General features: G+C 45.5%; 1 protein-coding gene across 1 annotated transcript in view; it reads right to left on the bottom strand.

Moving 5' to 3' along the window:
* SMARCA1 (SWI/SNF related, matrix associated, actin dependent regulator of chromatin, subfamily a, member 1) overlaps positions 1–24147 on the bottom strand; it is a 67380-nt gene that overhangs the window by 5519 nt on the left and 37714 nt on the right. The window contains exons 19-22 of the mRNA XM_048514236.1: positions 20267–20389; positions 14950–15082; positions 12654–12772; positions 11189–11401 (exon numbers count right to left, since the gene is read on the bottom strand). Of these exons, the coding sequence (XP_048370193.1) occupies positions 11189–11401; positions 12654–12772; positions 14950–15082; positions 20267–20389 (588 nt within the window). The remainder of the gene's footprint in view (positions 1–11188; positions 11402–12653; positions 12773–14949; positions 15083–20266; positions 20390–24147) is intronic.

The raw sequence follows: 24147 nt of genomic DNA, 5'->3' as shown, positions 1-24147 counted from the left end.
GGCAGGCTGTGACTATGGAGAGCAGGAAACAGAGAACAGGGGACAAAACTCAGCTAAAGGGCCAGGTAAGAAGTTGTAGCTTTAGAAAAGGAAGGGGGGGAGGGAAGGCTGACAGGAGAAGGAGGGGGAAGAAAGGTGTGTGTGGAAGTAATGGGGCTCTTCTATGTAACACAGGATAACCCTCAGGTGGCTGAAGTGAACCACACCCTCAGGTGTGTGGAATGTTGAAAACAACCTGCACAAGGAAACAGTGATTGGAATGGGGATTTCAAGACCTCATGGACACCAGGTATAACGTTCCCCTGTCCACAGAAAGCACTACATCTACACCTTACACCAGCCATTCTCAACGGGTGCTGTGAGCATGTCCCAGGGGTACCGCGGCAACACTACTGCCCCCCCCCCTCATTTTTGTGGTGTCTCCCACCGGCGCCAGCAAGGACATGGAGCTGGCCCATGGGGCAGGGCCTGCTACAAGGTCAGCAGCCACCCCCACCCCCAGTGCTTCCCTTCACCCTGGGAGGGGAAGGTGGGGTGTGTGGCAAGCAGGGGCAATGGGAGGGGAAGGTGGAGGGTGGCGGCAGGGGTACCGTGAGATATGAAGAGTGAGGTCAAGGGTACCCTGACCTCGAAAAGGTTGGGAAACACTGTGCTAGGGTCACCTGGTGTGATGACGTAATTTCCAGGTTAAACCAGAAACAATGTCATCATGCCGGGGACCCAACTGCGCCCTCCCTCACCTGGTCATTTTTGGCATTTTTGATAGATATGAAGAGTGAGGTCAAGGTTACCCTGACCTCGAAAAGGTTGGGAAACACTGCCTTACACCTTAATGCCATAGCAGGCCACTTTGGCACGGTGACTCACCTTGTACTGCCATGGATTCATTATGAAGAGATCTGACAGCAACCCCCATTCCCCCTTCCAGATAACTGTGGAACTATGCAAGACTGTCCACTTAGTAAGCTAGAACAGAAAGAATCTGTCCCCCTAAAGGCAGAGGCGCTTCCTTCAGTGAAACCAAACTCTCTCACCCTTGTTGTCTTCTAAAAGTAGCCTCCATAGTGTGAAAAACGCAACTAGACTTTGGACGCATCAGACAATTAAATACCTGACTCTGGTTGTAGATGCTGCAAATGCCCGAGGGTCACACGTGAAGCTGCCTTATACAGAATCAGGCCCACGACCCATCAAAGTCACCACTGTCGACTCAGACTGGCCGAAGCTCTCCAGGGTCTCAGGCAGAGGTCCTTCACATCACCTCCTGCCTGGCCCTTTTCGCCAGGAGATGCCAGGGATTGAACCTGCGGCCTTGTGTGTGCAAAGCAGAGGCTCTTCCTCTGAGCCAGAGACCGACCCTCCCCTTGAGGCCAGGAGGGCCCATTTTAGGAACCTTTCCAGGAGAGCCACTTACTGGGCAGAGGAGGAGGAGGAACAGAATACGAAGACGATCTTTCAAAGTTGCTGCTTAATCCTGCTGACCTCTGGGAGGGGGCCCAAAATGTTGCTTACTGTGCTCACGTGCCACCTTTTCCAGCAGTTAAGACAAATATAAACAATCGGTGGCGGTGGAAAGTGCAGTCGAGCTGCAGCCAGCTTATGGGGACCCCATAGCACAGGGGTGGCCAACCTATGGTGCTCCAGGTGTTCGTGGACTACAATTGCCATCAGCCCCTGCCAGATTGGCCATGCTGGCAGGGGCTGATGGGGATTGTAGTCCATGGAGCACCATAGGTTGACCACCCCTGCCTTAGCATTTTCAAGACAAGAGATTAACAAAAGTAATTCACCACTGCCTGACTCTGCGTCATGACCCTGGACTTCTGTGGTGGTCTCCCATCCAACAGTAACCAGAACGGCCCCTGCTTAGCCAAGGCCTGATGACAGCAGGCTAGCCTGGGCTATCCAGGTCAGGACACAAACAATTAGAACCGCTTAAAAACATAAGAACAAGCCAGCTGGGTCAGACCAGAGTCCATCTAGTCCAGCTCTCTGCTACTCGCAGTGGCCCACCAGGTGCCTTTGGGAGCTCACATGCAGGAGGTGAAAGCAATGGCCTTCTGCGGCTGTTGCTCCCGATCACCTGGTCTGTAAAGGCTTTTGCAATCTCAGATCAGAGAGGATCAAGATTGGTAGCCATAGATTGACTTCTCCTCCATAAATCTGTCCAAGCCCTTTTTAAAGCTATCCAGGTTAGTGGCCATCACCACCTCCTGTGGCAGCATATTCCAAACACCAATCACACGTGGCGTGAAGAAGTGTTTCCTTTGATTAGTCCTAATTCTTCCCCCCAGCATTTTCAATGGATGCCCCCTGGTTCTAGTATTGTGAGAAAGAGAGAAAAATGTCTCTCTGTCAACATTTTCTACCCCATGCATAATTTTATAGACTTCAATCATATCCCCCCTCAAACAAATCAGAAGCAAAGTGAAACAGAGATACGGCATATTAACGCTCCTAAAAGAATGGCAGAATTTTTTAACTGTCTTTGTTAACTTGAGAAAGACAAACGAGAGTAAGACAAGCAACCCCGAGGTCCACTGCCAGATGACTGCTGTGTTTCCAGCTTAGGACAAACTGGCATCCAGAAAAGGCAGGTCTCATGTTTAAGAGGAAACAAAACCTACAACTATGTGGCGTGTCTTACATTCATTAAGGATTTCCACCAACAGCAGAGATTCTACTGGTTTTTCAACCTTTATAAAAATGCTAATTGGGTGTGGCCAACCTAGCAATAAGAGCTGCAGCTCAGTCTCTGACCCCGATTCTGCAAATTAGGAAGAAATGCCATGTCTAAGCCGTCTTGCGCGGAGAGGCTGTTCTAAGTTATTTCCGGCACCTTCCAAAGTCAAGAGCCGCATGTCAGCATCAGCACTGCTGAGGCAGACCAAAAATTGGCTCCCTCGTGCACAAGCCGGAGCGCTGGCTGGCAGAAGTGCCCGACTTCAAGAAGAGCTCCTCTGCAGTAGCAACAAACTTTTGGGAATATCCACCTTATGTTGCCTCAAAGCAAAGTTCTGCAACTTTCTAACCTGCAGGCCATTTTTAGTTGACAACTTCACATGCATGGAACAACTCGAACTGTTGAGGGAACGGAAGAACAGACCCAATTAAAGGAAGAATCCCTTCCTCCAGTGAAACCAACATTTTTACCAAGTTTCGCTCACAGTCAGTTTCCCTAAAAATTGATTTTGCACTTAAAAATACAACCAGAACTTGGATATCCCAGAACTATAACTGACTTGCTGAGGCTGTAGATACTGCAATTCACTTGTGTCAACATGATTCCATGAATATGTGATCAGTGGTTGATTGATAGTACTGTTTATTTTTGTTGCATTTATTAATTAAAATATTTATACACCACCTTTCCTGTGGCTCCAAGCAGCTTACAAATTCAAATGTAAAGCATGCAGAATATAATAAGAGCCCCATATAATCCCTAAAAAGGATAGCAAGCCACACACACCATTAACAGTGCAATGCGATAGCCTTGAAGGACTTCCAAAACTCCTCTAGAGATGCCACCAGCCTCTAGGGTTGGCAACTCTGGAAAATTCACTGAGATGGGGGGAGGAGTGGGGTAGAATTTGGGAAGGGGAGAGACCTCAGCATGGAAGTACTGCCATAGAGTCCACCTCCCAAAGCTGCCACTCTCCCCATGGGAACTATCTCCTGTTGTCTAGAGACCAGCTGCAATCCTGTGAGACCATCCCTTCCCACTTGGGGACTGGCCCCCCTACTGCCTCCTCTCTACAAAGGGATCCTTCATTCCGTAGGACGACAGCACAGGGTCTCTCTGCAGTTTCTGAAATGGAGGGAAAAGTACCATGTTTCTCCAAAAATAAGACAGTGTCTTATATTAATTTTTGCTCCCAAAGATGCACTAGGTCTTATTTTCAGGGGATGTCTTATTTTTCCATGAAGAAGAATCCTGGTGTTCTGTTCGGCGGGCATGCTTCCAAACAAAAACTTTGCTACGTCTTACTTTTGGGGGAGGCCTTACATTTAGCACTTCAGCAAAACCTCTACTATGTCTTATTTTCAGGGGATGTCTTATTTTCGGGGAAACAGGGCAGCAGGAGGCAAGTCACAGACTGCCACTGGTGGACAGGGGCAAATGGGAACTGATGGTCCTTTGTTATATCTCTCATGTTGCTCATCAACTGAGATATTCCTGAGAAAAGCTATGATGTTATTTATGATTTATGTTTTATATTCTCTGAGACTGATCATAACAATACATGATTGCAGCAATTGTAACCACCAATGCTATCACCTAGAAAATCAGGATATATTTTTTTAAATACATAAATGCGTGTTAATCATTAAATGTGATCAAAGTATGTTGATTTGGGAGCATCAAATACTCTTCCATTTGGGTGATGCCCCACTGACTCTCTGAGCCCATAGCATAATAAAAGATTGAATGCAACTGACTTTCCCAGTAGTGAGAAAAGAGAACAGGGTTCGCTTTGGCCAAGTAAAAAGCAAAATAATGTGTTTTCAAACCACTTTCACAACTGTTTGCAAGTGGATTTTGCTGTTCCGCACAGCTTCAAAGAGCACTGAAAGCAGTTTGAAAGTGCATTATTCTGCATGTGCGGAATGAGCCTATGCTTGGGATCACAAGATCTCCAAGGAAAAAAACCATGTGGTTATAACAAGGCAGCATGCCCGTCGGCTGGAATTCATCTGTTTTGTGGGCTTGCTCTTCGTTCTACGGATGGCCACTTGATTGAAAGTTCATTTTAGCCCTTGCAATGCGATCAGTTTGCTTTATCTCCTCCTTTGGTTGAAATGAGTGGGGAGCATTTTCAAAGCATGCTCTCTCTCTCTCTCTCTCTCTTAATAAATGGTGATACTTCGCAAAAAGTAGCATGTGGATTTGTGGCTTGTGAGTGTATCACAGAAGCAAACCCCAGAAGCAAACGCAAGGTTGGAGGGATGGCCTTGGGGCAAAGAAAACTCCCACCTTCTTTCATCAAAAGTGAACTAATCCTCGTCTGCCTGGGAGAGGAGTGGCTGAGCGGTTCAGCACTCAGTCAGGGCATAAAGATGAAGCTAAAAACTGGCTGGATCAGCCCATTAAAGCAGACTGTTTCTTAATAAAACCATGAAACAATCAACGCAGGACGAAATGCCAAGTAGACAGGGGGAAATGGCTGGGGGCGTGCCAACTTGGAGTGAAGAAGCAACAGGCAGGGAAAAGGGTGGGCAAGCTGCTGTCTCCATTCTCAGTCCTCTTGCCTGAGTGGAGCGGGGCCTTTTGCAACCAAGCTCTGTGGGACAGCCTTCTGCAAGCCAAGCCGTTATCTCCCCATGTGGTTTTCTTCATAGGGCTGCTATAAAATTTCGGCCATTGACTCAAGAGAGATCAGAAGTAAAATTAAGAGCAAGCATGGCAAAAGAAGGAAAAAGCGGGGCTTGCTGCAAAGTCTGGGTCACAACTCATGTGCCCTTTGGTGATTCTCCCCCCCGCCGCCCCCCAGGCCAAGAGAATGCCAGGCAGATCAACTACAGGCCTTTCCTTTCTCCCACAGGTGGGTGCTAACAGAGGACGACTTTGGAAAAAACTTGGCATAGGTCACAAACCAAGAACAGCTCTGGTCTGACTTAAAGCCAGCCCTTATGGGAGACACAGCGCTGACCTGCGAGACTTTGCACTCAGCTCAGTGATTTGTTTAAACTTGGCTGCCACCCACACAAAGCAGCTACACACCCTTAGTTAGTGCGCCACCGGCTGCTTTGTATGGAAGGGCAGCCCAGTTTCAACAAGACAACAAATGCATGCTCCCATGGGTGAATTCCTTTGCCTGGTGTCTGTTGTGGAATAACTACGGTACAATGATTGTTTTTCCCTTTCAGTGTCCATGCTCATTAATACATCTGCAATCACACACACACACACAATCTGACAATGGCTTTCTGTGCCCTGAACTTTAGGCTGTGGCGTAGTGGTTAAGAGTAGGTTCCTCCTCTAATCTGGAGGAACCGGGTTTGATTCCCCGCTCTGCCACCTGAGCTGCGGAGGCTTATCTGGTGAATTCAGATTAACCTGTGCACTCTAACCCAGGGTGACCTTGGGCTAGTCACAGTTCTTCTGAGCTCTCTCAGCCCCACCTACCTCACAGGTTGTTTGTTGTGAGGGGGGAACAGAAAGGAGTTTGTAATCCTTTTTGAGTCTCCTTGCAGGAGAGAAAGGGGGGGGGGTATAAATCCAACTCGTCTTCTTCTTCCCTAAACAGAGATATATGTGACCACTATCAGAATAGTACATATGGGTTGTCTTTCCATATCAGACTTCCTTCCTCGCTCAAGAAATGGCAAAACTGAAAGGATGATCAGATTTTGGCTTCAATGGTAAGCTGAATGCAGAACTAAATAATGCATTAGATTTCAGGACTGCGGGGGGGACACCTTGGAAGCATTCAGAATTTGCTTCAAAGAGACGTGCCTGCCATCTCTTCATCCACATGCTAGAAGACAGTATAGATAAACCCAGATCTTTTAGTTCCTTAAAATATTAAGGGATGCTGGAGGTAATTTTTTGATTGGCGGAGTAACATCTGCAGTGCTTGTGATCACGGAAACTTTGCGGCCACTGAGAGTTCCTGATTTACTGAAGGTGACTGATGCCACTGGTAGCATCACTGCAGTACGAGTAACAGAATCATCAATAATCTCTGCTGGTTCTTCTGGAGAACTGAATGCTCTGCCTCAGGACAGCGATTTATGAGGGGTACAGAATGTGACACCAACTCCCACGTGCTCCAAGGTGCAAGGTGCGAGAGCAGGTGATTTCCTGCTGATGTCAACCGCAGTCTAAGCCACTGATGCAAGAATTATTTGAAATATGCTACAAGACAGCAAGTCAATCAGCACTCTGCATCGATGAAGCTGATGAAAGACAAACATTTTCTGTCGGACAAGTAAGATTTCCTAGCTTTGGCTTCTACAATTGGGCAGGTGATGACTTTTAAACCCATATATAGCCCAGGATGCTTGACAAACCATCTCCTCTGACATGAACTTCCCCATTCGCTTCTTCAGAGATCCTTCTGGGGTGTCCCCACCAATGAAAACAAGGAAGGTGGTGACCAAGAACAGAGCCCTTTCCATGCTGCATATCTCTGGAACAGCCTTCTCTCAGAGGTCTGGGATCGTCACTGATTACATTCAAGCACAAGGCTTGAAACCTTTGTGTTTCATTCCTCTGTTGAGATTTGGGGGTTTTACTTCTTGTTTTTGATGGCAAAGTTGGGTTTGGTGTGGAAAGTGCTGTAAGTGGCGTAGGAGGTTAAGAGCTCATGTATCTAATCTGGAGGAACCGGGTTTGATTCCCCGCTCTGCCGCCTGAGCTATGGAGGATTATCTGGGGAATTCAGATTAGCCTGTACACTCCCACACACGCCAGCTGGGTGACCTTGGGCTAGTCACAGCTTCTCGGAGCTCTCTCAGCCCCACCTACCTCACAGGGTGTTTGTTGTGAGGGGGGAAGGGCAAGGAGATTGTCAGCCCCTTTGAGTCTCCTGCAGGAGAGAAAGGGGGGATATAAATCCAGACTCTTCTTCTTCTCTTCTAAGTTGCAGCTGACTCAAGGTGACCCCATAGGGTTTCCAAGGCAAAAGATGTTCTAAGGTAGTTTGAGAGAGTTCTGAGAGAACTGTGACTGGCCCAAGGTCACCCAGCAGGCTTCATGTGGAGGAGCAGGGAATCAAACCCAGTTCTCTGTATTCGAGTCTGCCGTTCTTAACCACTATGCCACGATGGCTCTCTAAAGTTGGGGTTAACTGCTACATTTTTTTACTTGGCTGCTGCAGGTTTTACCTGATGTTTTTGATTTGGATGCGAACCTCACTGAAAAACTAAAACCGGAGCATGGGAATAAATAATAATTTAAGTAATAATAAAAAAGAACAGCCAGCTATTGCTGCAGCTTGATTTTCCACCTTTGTCCCTTTCGGCTGTGCAATTTTGACATCCAAAGCCTGCTGAACCCAACAGACTTTTGGTTCCTAAAATACAATCTCTACAGGCATGCTATAAGGCTGCTTAGCATTTTGTTTTATACCCCATCTACATGAAACCACTGGCTGAGATTGTCCAGGTGTTTGTGGAGTGGGGCCGCCAGCAATCTGTAGACACCAGCATGCACTTTACCTTCTTGCCATCTGCAACAGGTGAACGGTAATCCTAAACTGGTGTCTGGACTACAATGGCTTAGGTTGGAGCAAATTAAAAGATTAAACCCACGTATGATAGAAAGGCTATTAGCTGAGAAGACTGCCAAGCAAGACTGGGGAATCAGCCTTTTGCAAATGTGGCTGCTCCCACTCAGGAACAGGTTTATAGCTTGTTCCTTTCCAAGCGTCTTCACATTTAAGATATTTTCACCGCAAAAGCTGCATCATAAACCATTTTCTGGTTTGCAGGGTACAAAGTTCTAAAATAAACAATCAAAGCAGTCTATTTGATTTATTTCATATCCTGAGCTTGAACTATCACACCTTTTAACAACACCTCCAAGTTTCTTCCCATTTAAACCTAGCCAATGAAACACTTATGGAACCTATTTTGCACAAGCCGCCACCCCCCCTCCATATCTGATCACATGCTTCAGTATTGGAAATATTTTGGATTTAGAGTAAAACCTGGAGTAAGAGCAGAAGGCACAAAAGAGCTGAGGAAAAGATGCCGAAAAACTGCTCCGAGTTAAAGAAATAGTCCAATGGTCCAGCTCAAAGTAAAGGGCGTTGCATATGTTCACGGGTCTAAGTGTATCTTCCATGCCAGTTAGAGGCATCAGTATTATTTTACATCTTAAAAGTGATGCTGTTCCCTGCTGCAGTGGACTAAACCGCAAACAGAAGTTCCACAAGTGAGAAGGCGGGGCACACCAAACCCCATATGCACCAGATCCAATGAATGAGAAGAGAGACCATTAGGAGAAGAGGCAAACAGCATGCCTCAAGAAGAACCCATTTCTGATTGTGAGCATCTTCCCATTCCTATTTTCATCACAGTCATAAAGGAAAAGAGCTGCAGTTACCACAACGTAACACCTCAGAAGAGTCTGCACAGTACAAAAACTAGTGCAGAAAAATCAGAATCTTATAGAAACCATCAGGCCACTTATAAGCTCTTATTGGGTAAGCCATACGTAGAAGAAGGATATTTGTTTTCTAATTTTCAAACCAGTGCATGGGTGAAATGAGCAGGGAGGAAAATCGGCTTGTTTCCACAGCACTACAGAGACATCTAGTGGCCAACAGGAAGCAGTAAGAATTGTCTATGAACCCAGAAAACACATGTCTGTTTAGAGATCTTCTCTCCAGGTTTCAATAAAGCTTGGAATACAAAATGTCTACCCCTTTGTGAAGTAATTATTATAGATTATAAATCTTCTGACTAGGAGTCTTTTCCTCCATACTTTCTTGTAAGGTCCTCTATATGAAATGAGTTCTGAAAAAGGTAATCCACCCTCTCTTCCTTAACAAAAAAGGAATCTTACTGCAAAAGATAGACGTCCATTGTTAACAGACTACATTCTGGGGCAGGAAAAAGTTTGTTATTAAAAGCTTTGGACACCTAGACTTGCGCACAGATGTTTCAAAAGGGCTTCCTATTCTGTTGCAAACATTTTAAAAATCTAAATATCCAAAGATTTTTTTCTCAAGTTTTCTGAGAATCAAACCACTATATATACCATCTGATTTGGAGAGACAGCCATCAAGACAGGATTTGTTTGTTTCATTTTGCTGTGCAAACATGAAGCAATATCTGATGGCCAAATCCAGTCTGTGTACAGACTCTCTTGTTGATTCTTAAATTGGGTTTGGGTGACATTTGGACCATTTGGACTCTCTGTTTTTTCAAATGAGATCACCCTCTATAGTTTCCCCACCCACCCCCCTCAGAATGCAAATAATCTAACACCTGCAGCAGACTGTCAATCTGCCAGAATCCAACATCATAGGGTGCCATGATCTGGACCTGGGAAATTTTCATTTTTTTTCCTCCTTCGCTTTCAAATTTTTGCGAACGGTTCCACAGAACTACACGGCTTGCACAATGTGTTCTGTTGTCTGGGTTATCCTCAAGTAAAGGTGTCAGGTGATTTAGCCTATTCTGGATTTTGCACAGAACAATACGGATGGTTGGGACTGTTAGAGTCAGACCTAATTTCCGATCATCTACTTTAGCTTTGTTGCTGAGAAGGCCCAAGAACAGCCACATGGAAACTTCTTTAGCTGTGGTAGCACTAAAACAGAAAGTTCTTCCTAGCATGTGAGCTTGTTGCTAGCTATGGGGCCTGGTGGCAGAAGAACCTGCGCTGAGCCAGACACTTGCCCACTCCACCAGCAAGAAGCATCCTTAGGCTACAAAAACACCGTGAATGCACCTCACATCTATTTCTTCCGCACATTTCAAGAGTGACATAACATATAAATCTGCTTTATTTATGATACTGCCATCAAAATGCCTTTTGAGGGGGGGAAATACACAAGGAAAAAAACAGACGCCTAATTAATAAGGCATTCATACCAGTGGTGGGATCCAAATATTTTAGTAACAGGTTCCCTCGCCAGCCCCCCCTCAGCAAAGGGGGCAGAGGCGTACCTAGGCAAACCTGAGCCCTGGGCAAAACCTGTGTTGGATGCCCTCCCATGGGCAGCCACCCCACCATGACCCCAAAAATTTTTTTGCACCAGGTCATTTCTAAACCATCATCACATTATAGAAAATGCCCCAACTCACAAATCTGAACACACCAATGGTGAAACACACAGGTTCTTTGATAGAGACTGGTGAGATAAAAGGTACGAAAGGCTGAGAATCAATGAATTGCAGTACCTGAAAGGGATTAACCCAGTTCAGGGAGTTACATTATTAGTCGCAATTGCTATATGGAACCTTCACGTTCAAAGCGAGTATGCCTCTTGGGGAGGCGAGGGCATGGAGATGGAAAAGCGGACCCAATTAGTAACCCCCTCTCGGCACACACAAATAATTAGTAACCCACTCTCGGGAACTGGTGAGAACCTGCTGGATCCCACATCTGATTCATACCATAATGCAAGCATAAATCAGTACAAAAAGCTTAGCCTAATAAAACATAAAACCCAAACCTTGAAAAAATAAGCACACAAAAATTAGCCCTGCTTAAACTGAAACCAGTACATACCATTGCTGTTCTCGATTTGATAAACCAGTCAAATCTGAATTGAGGGGCGTTGCGCACACACTGCCTCAGTTCTTCATACACGTTTTCTTTATCAAAGCCCATTTTATGTAACATGCATATCAGGAATCTGTCTTCTTCCTCAGTATAGTTTTTGCCCTTGTTTGTTCCATACTGAATACGCAACTGGTGGAAAGGGGCTTTATATCTTGCAATCTGAAATTAAATAACAACGATAATGAATTATTAGACAAGGGTGGTGCATGTGAGTCAACCACCGTGAGTTCACACTATCATGGGCACATATTAAATCATTTCCCAGACAAGCCATTATTCAAGCAAATGTTCAGAACTTCCCACTGGTGCAACAATAACAATGGGTTGGATCCAATAACACTCTTCTGTAAAATGAGGCAGGAGTCAACGGAAGACTCTTGGGGTTGAAGTTAGGGTTTTAACACAGTCTTGCCCAATTACTCCTCACGGAATCATACAGTTGGAAGAGATCATAAGGGCCATCAAGTCCAATCCCCTGCCAAGCAGGAATACACAATCAAAGCACCCTTGATGGATGGCTAGCCAATCTCTGTTTAAGAACCTCCAAAGAAGGAGGCTCCACCACACTGATGCAGCACATTCCACTGTCGAACAGTCCTGACAGTCAAAAAGTTCTTCCTAATCTTTAGATGGAATTTCTTTTCCTGAATGTTGACAATCTCCCTCCTTCCTCCCCTGCCCCACAGACCTGGGCATTATACGGCCCGGGGGCCACATCCGGCCCGCCGGATGACCCTGACTGGCCCTTATGACAGACTTGGCTCTGGCCTAAGATGACCTGTTTAGAACCGCGCTGCTCACGTTAACCCTCCCCCTTCCCCCCTCGCACAGTGGCTTCTGGGGCAATCCCCTCCTTTGAAAGCCCCACAGAAGCCGGTTGCCTTGGCTGCCTGCTTCTGCGGGGCTTTCAAAAGCGCCAGTCGATGAAAAAAGTAGGTCAAGGGACTTAAGTTTCCCCACTTGCTTGATTGTCACAGTGGACAACTATGCAGGTAGATTAAGCCTGTGATTTTTTGTGCCAAATAGTGTTGTATGCAGAACTGTTGCCACTGATTCCAAGTTGATCTGTGCACCTGTCTGTCACTTATCAGCCCCTATTATGCAGAATTGAGTTCAGCCTTTTGGCCCGGCACTCCACAATATTTTCTGTTTCTTATGCGGCCCCATGGAAAAAATAATTGCCCACCCCTGACCAGCCCTATAGTGTCTGCACTGGGCATTTCAATCCGGTTACCTTTATGACACTGAAACATTTGCCATGAAAAGGAATAATTTTGCCCACCACGGAATTAGCATGAGATGTGTAGTACAAAATTAGAATAGGGACCAAGAGTGTTTTATCAGTGCAGAACAGGCTGATTTGTGAGGGACAAAATTAATCAGAAGAAATACTCATTTGCAGAAGAATTACTTTGACATCCAGGGCTTTCTTGATGCTAATCCTTCTCTGTATTCTGGCTTCCCCCCGTTCAATCTGTGCCATGATCCTCTCAATGTCCTGAAGTTCATTACAACGCTCCCAAAAAACAGCTGAAAATAAAAAGAAATTCTTGAATGCCAGGAATGTTTGGAAAAAGACCAATGACTACAATTGCATATTTTTACACTGTTTACTGTTTTGTCAAGTTACTTAATCACAATATACATGCTATATTCTACCTATACACTTACAGGAACTTAAAACTCTCTCTTAAAATGTACTGAGGTGCTTTTTTGTAGCAAGCTCCTACAAATCTCTGAACCTCCTGAGAAACTTAAAACAGAAACCAAAAATACACCTCTGATACACTTTTATCGAAATCTATGAAATAATCTGACATTTCTGCAGGGAGAAGATTCCAAATATTTTTCTCCAAACGGCTTTAAAATCTTTTTTAAAATGCTCCAGTGTAAAATAGCCAGTTGCTCCCATTTAGGACCAAACTTCATGGAACAGGCTTATAAAAGGTCTTTTAAATGTCCCCCCACCCCCAGCATTGGAAGTTGCAAATTTGACCACAGAACTAGCAGGAAGGTGCTTCAATCTTTCCCAACAAAATGTTTTCTGATAAAAATAATAGCATCCACAGGTCTGTTTTTCCACTTACAAATGAAATGGGCACACAAATGTATCCTGTTATGAAAACGGCAGATAAGGACGTCAATGTGGGGCACTAAACAGTGGAGAGGAAAGGGTAAAACAGCCTTTTACCCCTGGCTTCGCTCTTCCCACTCTTCACTGCGGACAGCCTCATCGAACCGCTTTTCGTTAAAAACAAAAACGTTTCAACCCAAACCAATGAGTAACTATTACACCAAACCCCCCGCCCCCCCCAGCCCAGGTCTAATTTCTTCACATACACACATGCAAAGCCCAGCCAGAACATAGCTGTACTGGCTCATCTCTTCCTTCCCTTCTTATTAATACTCCAGTGAGGAGAAAGTAGTAAGAACAGAGGCCCTTTCCGTACGGGCCAAAAACAGCGCCCTGGGGATGGCAAAAATGCCGTCCCCAGGGAGCTGTTCGCAAGGGGGGCGCAGCTGCTTCGCAGCCGCGCCACCCTCGCTCTTCCCCAGCGGCGCGAAGCCGTTGTTTCCCAACCTCGCTCCCCAAGTGAGGTTTTTGGGAAACAGCGGCTTCCAAACGCTGCCGTGTGAATGGCAGCAGCTGGAAGGCGCCATCCCTCCCCCCTTTCCCAATCGACCTACCTTCCCTGCGACCGGCCGGCGCGTCGCCAAGGCCTGGGGACATGCCCCCCCCGCCCTGCGACTCCGGAGTGGTCGCGCAGGGCAGGGGGGCATGTCCCCTGGCCTCGGCGACATGCCAGACAGTCGCAGGGAAGGTTGATCGGGCAGCGGCGCAGCACAGTGCCGTCTTCCCGGTAGTTTTCGGGACCGTTCGTGCGAACAGTCCAGGGGGGGGGGGGGTTGGGGTCGGCGTCATGTATGCCAACCCGGCCCCCAGCGTGGCCGTGCAGAAACGGCCAGAGAGAAAAGCAGCACCATAAACGAGGGAGAGACCTATGGGTCAAAAAACGGCAGACACTCAGGTGTGCTGTAAATTAACATAACAGCCCTACTGGATTGGACTGATGGGCACCTAGCCCAGCATCCTGTTTCACACAAATGGCCCGACCCCTTGTCCGAAGGAAGCCCACAAGGACGGAAGAAAAAGCAGTGGTTTTTCCCTGCTGCTGCCTCCCAGCAACTGGCATGCTATTAAATTCTGCATGCTTCATACCGGAACTGGCCCCACCCTGAGATATGGGTCATTCTCTCCCCACACATAGCTCATGCTTGCTAGAAGCTGTCCCTTCTGCATGGGTAGGGTTGCAAAAAGAGAAATGTGCTGGTTAACATCAGGACAGCATCTGGGGTCCTATTTAAAGAATAATTCTGCACTAGGCAACCAAATCAGTACCGGCTCTATGGCATTGTCACGTGAAGGGAGGAATAAAAGCCAGCCTTGCCCTCCGTGGCTGTGTCAAATGAAGCATGTCATGATCTGAAAATCAGCTAGTGCAGAATGGTAACGGCTAAAGGGTTACAGAGTAGCTTCCTCAGCATAAACCCTCCGCAGCCCTTAAATCTCTCCATGCAGGACATTATGAACTTCCCAAACTGCAAATACTTCAAAATCCCCATCTTTTACATGGTACGGAGATAACTTAAACCAAAGAGAGTCTTACTGGGGTCGTTCTGATTTGTTCAAGGTATGTCAGACAGACCTGAATACTCAATGACTTCCTCGGGTGACTTTCCTTCCACCTCCCGGGCAATGTTATCTATGTCATCACGTCCATATTTTTCGTTCGCTTTAATAAACTGGTTGAAGTCTCTTTTGTTCCAGTTTGTAAAGCCCTGTAAAAAGCAAGAGGCTGCCATTAGGTGCCGAAGGAAAAGTTCCGCTGGATCTCGCCTCTTAGAAGGATACTACTGGCTTTGCTCATTAATGCTTCGGTCCAGTGTCACAGAATAATTACAGGGGTTAATGATCTTGGAGGATTTCCATAAACATCTATTATCCAGGGTTTATTACCTGGTCATAAAAACTCAAGTGAGTTATTTTTGCAGACAGCTCCTCCTGCATCAGAGAGAGAAACTTTTTATTCGAGCTTGTAAATGGTGCCCCTCCAAACAAACAAAAGTTCAAGCCCGATCTTAACAGACTCTAACTTATATCACACTTGAACACACACGAGTAAGAAATAAAGCGGCAGGAGTTTGAGGGCTCTTGTCCAGATGGCACCGGCAAGTCTCCTGAGCTTTCTGGAACCAAATGCAATAACATTCCAGTCTGAATACTTACAAAGCAAATGGTGAATGAAATGAACACCTGGACAGGAAGAGGACTGAGCCAAACACCTTTCCTCCTGTTGATTTTGATGCAGAAAACTTATACAGGCTGGTGCAAAAATTACAAAGTAAAACATGCAATGTATTGTCGAAGGCTTTCACGGCCGGAATCACTTGGGTGCTGTGTGGTTTCCGGGCTGTATGGCCGTGTTCTAGCAACATTTTCTCCTGACGTTTCGCCTGCATCTGTGGCTGGCATCTTCAGAGGATCATTCATTCGATCATTCGATCCTCTGAAGATGCCAGCCACAGATGCAGGCGAAACGTCAGGAGAGAATGTTGCTAGAACACGGCCATACAGCCCGGAAACCACACAGCACCCAAAACATGCAATGTACGCGAGAGATTTTTTTCTTATTTCCCTGTCAAGTTGTAGTTAACGTATGGCAACTCGGTAAGGTTTTCAAGACGAGACAGGAACAAAGATGGATTCCCATTACCTGCTTCTGTGTGGTAACCCTGAACTTCCTTGAAAGTCTCCCGTTCAAATACCAACCAGGGCCAACTCTGCTTAACTTTCAAGATCTCGTGAGAATGGGCTGGCCTGGGCTATTCCAGGTCAGAGAAATAAAATATGGCTCCCCGGAAATTCTTTATAGCACATATTGTTTTTGACTTTTCACAATTTGCAAAAGAAAAGCTGCCAGGGCCGACTCCACCCTTAGGTGCCATCTTGGCTTAGAACAGGGGTAGGGAACCTGCAGCTCTCCAGATGTTCAGGAACTACAATTCCCATCAGCCCCAGTCAGCATGGCCAATTGCTGGCAGGGGCAGATGGGAATTGTAGTTCCTGAACATCTGGAGAGCCGCAGGTTCCCTACCCCTGGCTTAGAAGGACCCATCAGAGCAGCACATACTGGCACAGGCAGTGCAGCTACATGAACCAGAAGAATGTTCTACATCCGCTGTGCCAGCACAGAAAGTCTGGGCAGCACGGTTACTTCACACAGGAAATGGCAATGACAGAGGATACACTTGCCACCTGAGACTTGACCGGGCCTCATGTTATGGGAGAACTGTTGGCAGCCCTGGTTCACGATAGATGAGCTCATATTAACACATGTAAGGATGATGCCAGTCCACTAATCTATTAGGGGGCAGCAGCTCAGTCTCGCCCACCCAATCTGGTGGCTATTTGGGAAGAGGGAGCCAATGACACGGGCACTGGAGTCCTGTAGGCAGGGGGGTCCTTTAATGACTTATCTGACTCTGACCCTGATATATGAACATAAGAACAAGCCTGCTGGATCAGACCAGAGTCCATCTAGTCCAGCACTCTGCTACTCGCAGTGGCCCACCAGGTGCCTTTGGGAGCTCACATGCAGGAGGTGAAAGCAATGGCCTTCTGCTGCCATTCTTCTGCTATAAAGAGGGACTCAGGCAGGGTGCCAGTACAGACCTAACCTGCCAGGTGCCAGCTTGTAGCCAGGTCAGAGCAGGTGTTCAAAACCTCACCTGAGGCTCAAAAAAAGTGGGAACACTAAGAAAAGGCAAAGACAGTTTTCCTGGGTTATTCAGTCCAATCACATTACAGCTGTTGAATGTAAGCTCCATTTGCTCAGGAAATCGCCCCCTTCAGGGCCCCCACATCCTCAACAGGGGAAACCTGCGGGACCGTCTTGCCCCATATGTCCTGAACCGGTCTCTGCGCTCTGCAGAGGCCAATTTGCTGGTGATCCCTGGCCCCTCCATGATGCGGCTAGCCCAGGGGTAGGGAACCTGCGGCTCTCCAGATGTTCAGGAACTACAATTCCCATCAGCCTCTGTCAGCATGGCCAATTGGCGATGCTGGTAGGGGCTGATGGGAATTGTAGTTCCTGAACATCTGGAGAGCCGCAGGTTCCCTACCCCTGGGCTAGCCTCTACCCGGGCCAGAGCCTTTACAGCTCTGGCCCCCGCCTGGTGGAACGCTCTCCCTCCAGCTGTGCGGGCCCTGCGGGATCTCAATGAGTTCCGCAGGGCCTGCAAGACTGAGCTGTTCCGCCAGGTCTTTGGGGAGGCTGGCCGCTGATGCCCCCGTTAACATCTGTGGATCCTGCCCGTCCCTCCCTCTCTTTTAGGGGATTGGTTGGTAAAGGTCGCCTCTTGTATTATTTATTGTATTTGATATTAACACGCTGCTTTTAATGGGGTTTTAATGATTCAAAGACTATAGAGCCATTTACTATGATTTATTTAACGATTTGAGATTTATTGATTTTATGCATGCATGCTCTATTTTAGAAGCTCCTTCATGTTCACCGCCCTATGAGGCCCCTTCCGGAGTGGCGGTATATAAATGTAATAAATGAATGAATGAATGAATGAATGAATGAATGAATGAATGAATGAATGAATGAATGAATGAATGAATGAATGAATGAATGAATGAATGAATGAATGAATGAATGAATGAATGAATGAATGAATGAATAAGGGGGGAAGCCGCACGGTTTAAAAACCAAAGTCATTACATTAATTGAGAGAGAACTCAAGTTCATTTTCTTGCCTTTGTCACATGCAGATGGTTCTGGAACAAATATGCAGTTCTGTGTTTATGGCAGTTTTCAAAAAGCAGCTCATGAGAAACTGAAGAAGGATGTACAGCTCCCACACATCAGAGAATCCCATCTTTTATGCCATATGTTATTTAGCTAGATAATCCAATGCTTGCCTTAATATATATTTGTGTAAAGAACCAACTGCTGCAGTTTTTTTTCCATATGATGCACGTTTGGTGGCAAACAGTTCTGCACAATTTGATGATAATATACTATTGAAAGACTAGTGAACCTCTCAGCACAGTACCAACAGGAATGGAAAGATTCCTGCTCTATATTTGGTCTTCCTTGTTCACTTCAAGACTATAAAATGCAGCCTGGTGTTGCTAATTGCAACACTAGCCTCAGACTCCTCTGTTTCTGTTTATTTCACAAGAATCTATTACTCCACTCACGACTGTCAAACAGGAATGGTAAAACCATTTCCAATCAACTGATGAGTAAGTGGGTTAGAGACATCTTGGGCTGACATTCATATTCATCTCTATAAAGTGGGGAGAAAAATTATTTCCAAACATTTTGGTATAGTTGTTGTTCAATATTAACTGCAGAATTAAATATTTCAATCCTATTTGCAGAAAGGTTAAGAATTATGTCTAATATTATGACTTCAAGTGAAGATTCATTTCAATCAACACAGGCAATTTACAGTTTCAAAGGACAATCACTAACACAAGCAATCTTATAGACCTTTTAAGAATGTACGTGCCGACTTCAGAAACGTATTACTGAGAACACAAGAAAAAAGCTCTCTATGCTTCCTGCCTTGGAGGCAACTTGAGTTACAAACGTTTGTCAACATGTCCCATTCAGATTGTTTTACTCACAAAAATAATTCTATCGATTTCAACGGGGCAAATCAAATGTATACCAAAAATCTGAAGTTTACCATATAATAAAAGCGTAGCTTTGAAATGAGATAAAGTTCTATTTTATTCAGTCAAGATAGATAGCTGCAGTGGGTGGACACTGATGTGGTTTGCCTGAGCCCACAGGGATGAATATGAGAGGATAATCCAAGAAAGGTTAGTCAGGTGGCCCAAGACAAGGAGAGAGGAAGGCCGTGCGTTCTGAGAGAAGCCGCATCACCTTCATTATAAGGGAATCCTCCAGCGACTTGAGATTCAACTTGAGATCCTTGCCAGTTTTAACTTCTCTCCACAAGTGGCCTGACTTTAACTCAGGGGTCCCCAAACTACGGCCCGGGGGCCAAATGTGGTCCCCTGAAGGCATTTATCTGGCCCGCCAGGAATGGCAGCGATGGCTCCATTCATGTGCAGTGGGGGCTCGAGGGAGAGGAGGAACTGGCCCCAACGGCCGTTGATTGCAGTTACATGATGACACCCCCAAATCTCCATGCATTTTCTGACCCAGAGTTGGAAACCTTACATGTGGCAACGCCTGCTCCGCCCTTCCCTCTCAGCTACTCCATGTGTTGCTCTCAGGCTTTCTGTTCCGCCTCACTCCCACTGGCATCAGCCAGGCTGGCGAATTGCTCGCTGGCTGCTAGGGAGGAAAGAACCCAGGAAGCTACCTGATCCTGGGTTAGATGGAATGCTTCATTGGGAAAGTTCTGCTTTTTTTTTTTTTACAGGGGAAGGTATTCCACAGCCTCCACAACAATATTTGGAGCCCACCCTATACTTGACATACTTTGGTCACTGTTTTAAAAATAGACCATGACAGAAAGGCTGAAAGGTGAAATCAAACATTTTACAATCATTTGTGCATAGGAATTTGTTCATAGTTTTTTTTAGTCCGGCCCTCCAACAGTCTGAGGGACAGTGAACTGGCCCCCTGTTTAAAAAGTTTGGGAACCCCTGCTTTAACTTGAAAACAAGCCTCGGGAGGTAAGGCAGCTCAATAGGTATTGTTCTGAATGGGGAAAGCCATAGGCAATTTTCCCAACCTCTGCTAAAGAAGTTCACAACAGGGGTCCTATAAGCTCTAAATCAATGCGATAAAGGGATGATTTATATGATCACACAATGGCATGTGCAGTTTTCCACAGGTGCCACATCACCTGATCGCCTGACCATCTAGGCTCATTATCAGTCTTTATCATCATATTTCACCTTGTTGCCCAGCAAGCAGACTTGCTTACAATTATTTCTCCTTTTGTAAAATGTGGGGTTTTTAAGCACTTAACCTGTGTGAGAAGTTTTTCTTTTTCTTCAGCCTCTTCTGAAGAGAGAGGAGCAGACTCATCAATCTTCCTTTGTTCCTCTTTCTGCACCTGAGCCGCATTTGGGAGGTCAGGATTCCTGGGGACCTAAGAATCAGCAACAGAATGAATGAATAGTAAAAGAGAAATGCTATTAAGAGTTCGGTATACACTCCAATCCATCTCCCTTTACAGCTTCTTCCAGAAACACCAGTCAGGCAAAACTGATATATTTCACATCTACTGAGCATTTGTTAAGAGAGGGAGGTATTTCCATGGTGTGGGGATGCTAGCAGAGAAACATGGCTTTTAGTGGTGTTTACAATCCTCCAAAACTTCTTCAGGCAAGGTGAACGCAGAACATCATAACTCATCCATCTACATTTGTTCTTCAATGGCTTAGAGGCTCTTGTTCCTGTGAAGTATAATAGTAACTGAGGCTAGTAAGTAACTGATATACCCCAAGAGGTTTCCTTTAAGCTGGAAAAGCACTCCGGGACACCAAGAAAAAGAGAGAGCCAGAGAGGTTTATATATACTCCAATGACTGCACCATGAAACAGACATTAACTTTTATGGTCATTTTTATCCAGAATGGAATGAACTTACACTGCAATTATACGGTACTTAAAAGAACTTCTCAATGTAGTTTTATAACGCTTTCGGTTTGTTCAATATTTCTAACCCTCCTCAACAATTGTAGTGGCCAGAAAGAAGCATGTGCCGACTTAAGTCCTTTGACTTGTGGAAGACATCTTGCTGTTACGGCAGGAGTTGGAAATGTGCAAGACAAGTGAAACTAAATACCAAGGAGCCTTCTCACTTGCTCAAGAGGTGACACTATGCCGCATGAAAGCAGAAGCATCCAAGTGACTCCAGACTCTCTCTCTTGCAGCAGTACACCAATTCTCTCATGTGGTTTTGGACCAGTATTTGCAAATACTCGTGCAAAACCACACGAGAGAATTGGTGCACAATGCCACAGAGTGGTGCAAAATGCCACAGAGTTCTTTGGGACACAACCCATAATCTAAGATTTCTCCAAGCTCCCAGCAGAAGGGACTCGCAGAACCAAGGAACAGGCCCTGTCTAACTGCTCCTTCCAGCAAGCTGTATTTCAAGGGATGGAAGTGCAAAACTAAGCAATTTCCAAACAGCCAAGCTACATAAGGCCACCATTAACATCCTGCTTGTACATCTGGGAAGCAACAAGCCAACATCTGGGCTAGACTTCAGGAGCCACGAGCTCTGATAGTGGGCAGCCACCATTTGAAACAAAGGGAACTATGGTCTTGGGTTACATAACATGTGCGTTGCATGGACCTGTGAGATTTGTTGTGTCTCTGACTCAACCCACGAAACAGGCCAGTTATATGCCTCTGAACTCTATGGCCAAACGAGATATGACCTCTGTATTTAAAGTTGGCTCTACCTACTGATCTGCTCCGAAAGGTTCATCGATATTGTGATAGTGGAAGTTTCTCTGATTGACAGCAGGAGAGAGTAGAAGGGGGAAGGGTCACACTTAAGTAGCAAAGGAGGGACATAATAGCTCCAATGCAGGAGGGGGCAGGTTGTCTAAATTTAAAAGCAAAATAAGTGGACGCAGAAGAAGTACAGAACTCTCCCCCTGCCTGTAGGTTTCCTCCCTATAGTCTATTCAGAAGTGAGCCTATCAAGAAGAGAAGCATTTGGCAAGAGTGAATGCAGGGAGGGGTGTACAGGATGGCCAAAGAGCGGATTCTGCACTCCTCACTCATGCGCCACGGCGGCCTTTAACGTTGGACAACCCAACCTTGCTCCACCCACCACGTTCTACAGGATTGAGGCAGAGGCAGATTTAAACAAGGAGATCTGCTGCCATCGTATCTAACCTGGCCCTTTGACACAGTATTTATAGAGAAGGGATTGTCAACTTTTGGGGAGGCCGGCTGCTGAGCCCGCCCCTCTTGTTGCCCTGCGCATTGGTTATATATTTGACCATCTGCCAACCCCATCCCTCCCAGGGTTTGACCACTGGGGTCTGATACCAGACGTCTCTTATTATTAATCACCTACTGACGGTCACTGCTGCTATAGTTTTATAGTTTTAAGGTTTTGTATTATTTTAACTGGGGCTATTTGATTTGTTTTATTGTGTTGTTGTTTGTTGTTGTACACCGCCCTGAGCCCTCCGGGGGTAGGGCAGTTTATCAAATCGAATAAACAAACAAACAAACAAACAAACCAGATTAGAAGGCTTTTCTCTGCTGTTCAAGAAAGATTACAGCAAAATTAAACGGGGCCTTAATAAGAAATATCAATTGACTGTTTCAAATGTTTTTCAGCTATCTTTGCTACTGCCCAAAGAAAGCTCAAATCTTACACACTCAATTTAAATGCAATGCCTTTCTTTACAGCCATCAACGCTACCTCTGAATGGAAGCTTACAGGTTTCGAATCCCATACAAGTTATATATAATCAATTACCAGAGTCCATTTTAGAAGTGTTTTACACATAACTGTTGTCGTCTAACAAAACAATGGATGGAAAGGGGGTCTTTCATACTGTGTCTAAAACAAATAAGCCACCTCAGAAAACCAGAAAAATATCCTGAGCAAAGGACTGCAGCAAATTATTTTAGTCTATTTTAGTATGATTCCACCCATGCTGTGTGAAAGGATGTCATTGCTGAAGTTATATAAAACACAACACCAGGAGAAGGCTCCTACTCACCACTGAACAACAGCCTATATATTCTTTACCAAGAAATAATCATTTTTTTTAATTTATTCAAAGCAAGTGCTTCAGTTTTTCAAATTATACCTCTTCATGGTGATAAAATAAACTGCATTGTTTCCCATTCAATGCTACTACGAACTTCTGGCTTTTATGTCTAAATTATAATACAGTTTTTCAACATCAGGCTTGCGAAGTTAACAGATTTCCTGTCAATCAAGTTTAAGAAAACCTGAGTGGTATCTTCATGTCAATAATTTCCTAGCACCAAGGAACTGAGGCTTATGTTAGCTACCCCACTGGCTTCAGCATGAATATAATTTCAGTACTCTATACAGCATGATAGAAACAAATCCTAACCACGGCTTGATGCATCAAAATTATCTGAAGAAAGCACAAAAATAATTTCCTGGTAAATTATATAAATTAGCCACTGAATGTACCTGCTTAAACACTTTGATCACAGAAGTAAAGTTGAGAGACATGCAATTAACTCACTCTGGAGCTTGAACATGAAAGTACACATAAACATATTTTTCTTTGTCAAGCGCAGGGTCAATGTCTCCTGCTCCGGAAGGGTATTTACTGCGAACATGCAGCAAACTGTTTTGTTTTTTTTCAGAGCAAAACGTGGGTGTATTTGGAAGCAAAGGGTTGGATCCAAAGAAGTTCTATTCAGCAATCTCAGAATTGAAGGATGGAGATTGCTGAATAACATGGCTATGGAGTGAAAGTTTCACATATCATCATCATCACAGCATTTATTGGCATTAGGAATACAGTAAAATTTAAATTTATATACAAACTTCAAAGAAGTTGGTTTCGTTTAGCTAGAGTAGAATGACCAGACGTCCCGCTTTTGGCGGGCCAGTCCAGCCTTCAAACAATTTGTCCCGCGGGTTATTTCAATTGTCCCGATTTTTGGGAGGCTGCCGCACTGCCTTCTGGGGCACAAGGCAGTGCGGCAGCCTCCCGCACGTGCACGGCCGCAGGAGCACGGCCTTCTGGGGCACTGCCGTTTCCCGCCCTGTCTCCATCCTTCAATTCTGAGATTGCTGCGGCCGCCTACCCCCCGTCCCAGTTCACAAAGGTGACCATCTGGTCACCTTAAGCTAGAGCAGAGATTAAAAAGTTAGAAACATTTTCAC

This window comes from Sphaerodactylus townsendi, linkage group LG13 (assembly GCF_021028975.2).
Source record: "Sphaerodactylus townsendi isolate TG3544 linkage group LG13, MPM_Stown_v2.3, whole genome shotgun sequence".
NCBI classification, from domain to species: domain Eukaryota; kingdom Metazoa; phylum Chordata; class Lepidosauria; order Squamata; family Sphaerodactylidae; genus Sphaerodactylus; species Sphaerodactylus townsendi.
The sequence above is the reverse complement of the archived record's forward strand: the minus strand, read 5'-3'. Positions and strand labels throughout refer to the sequence as shown.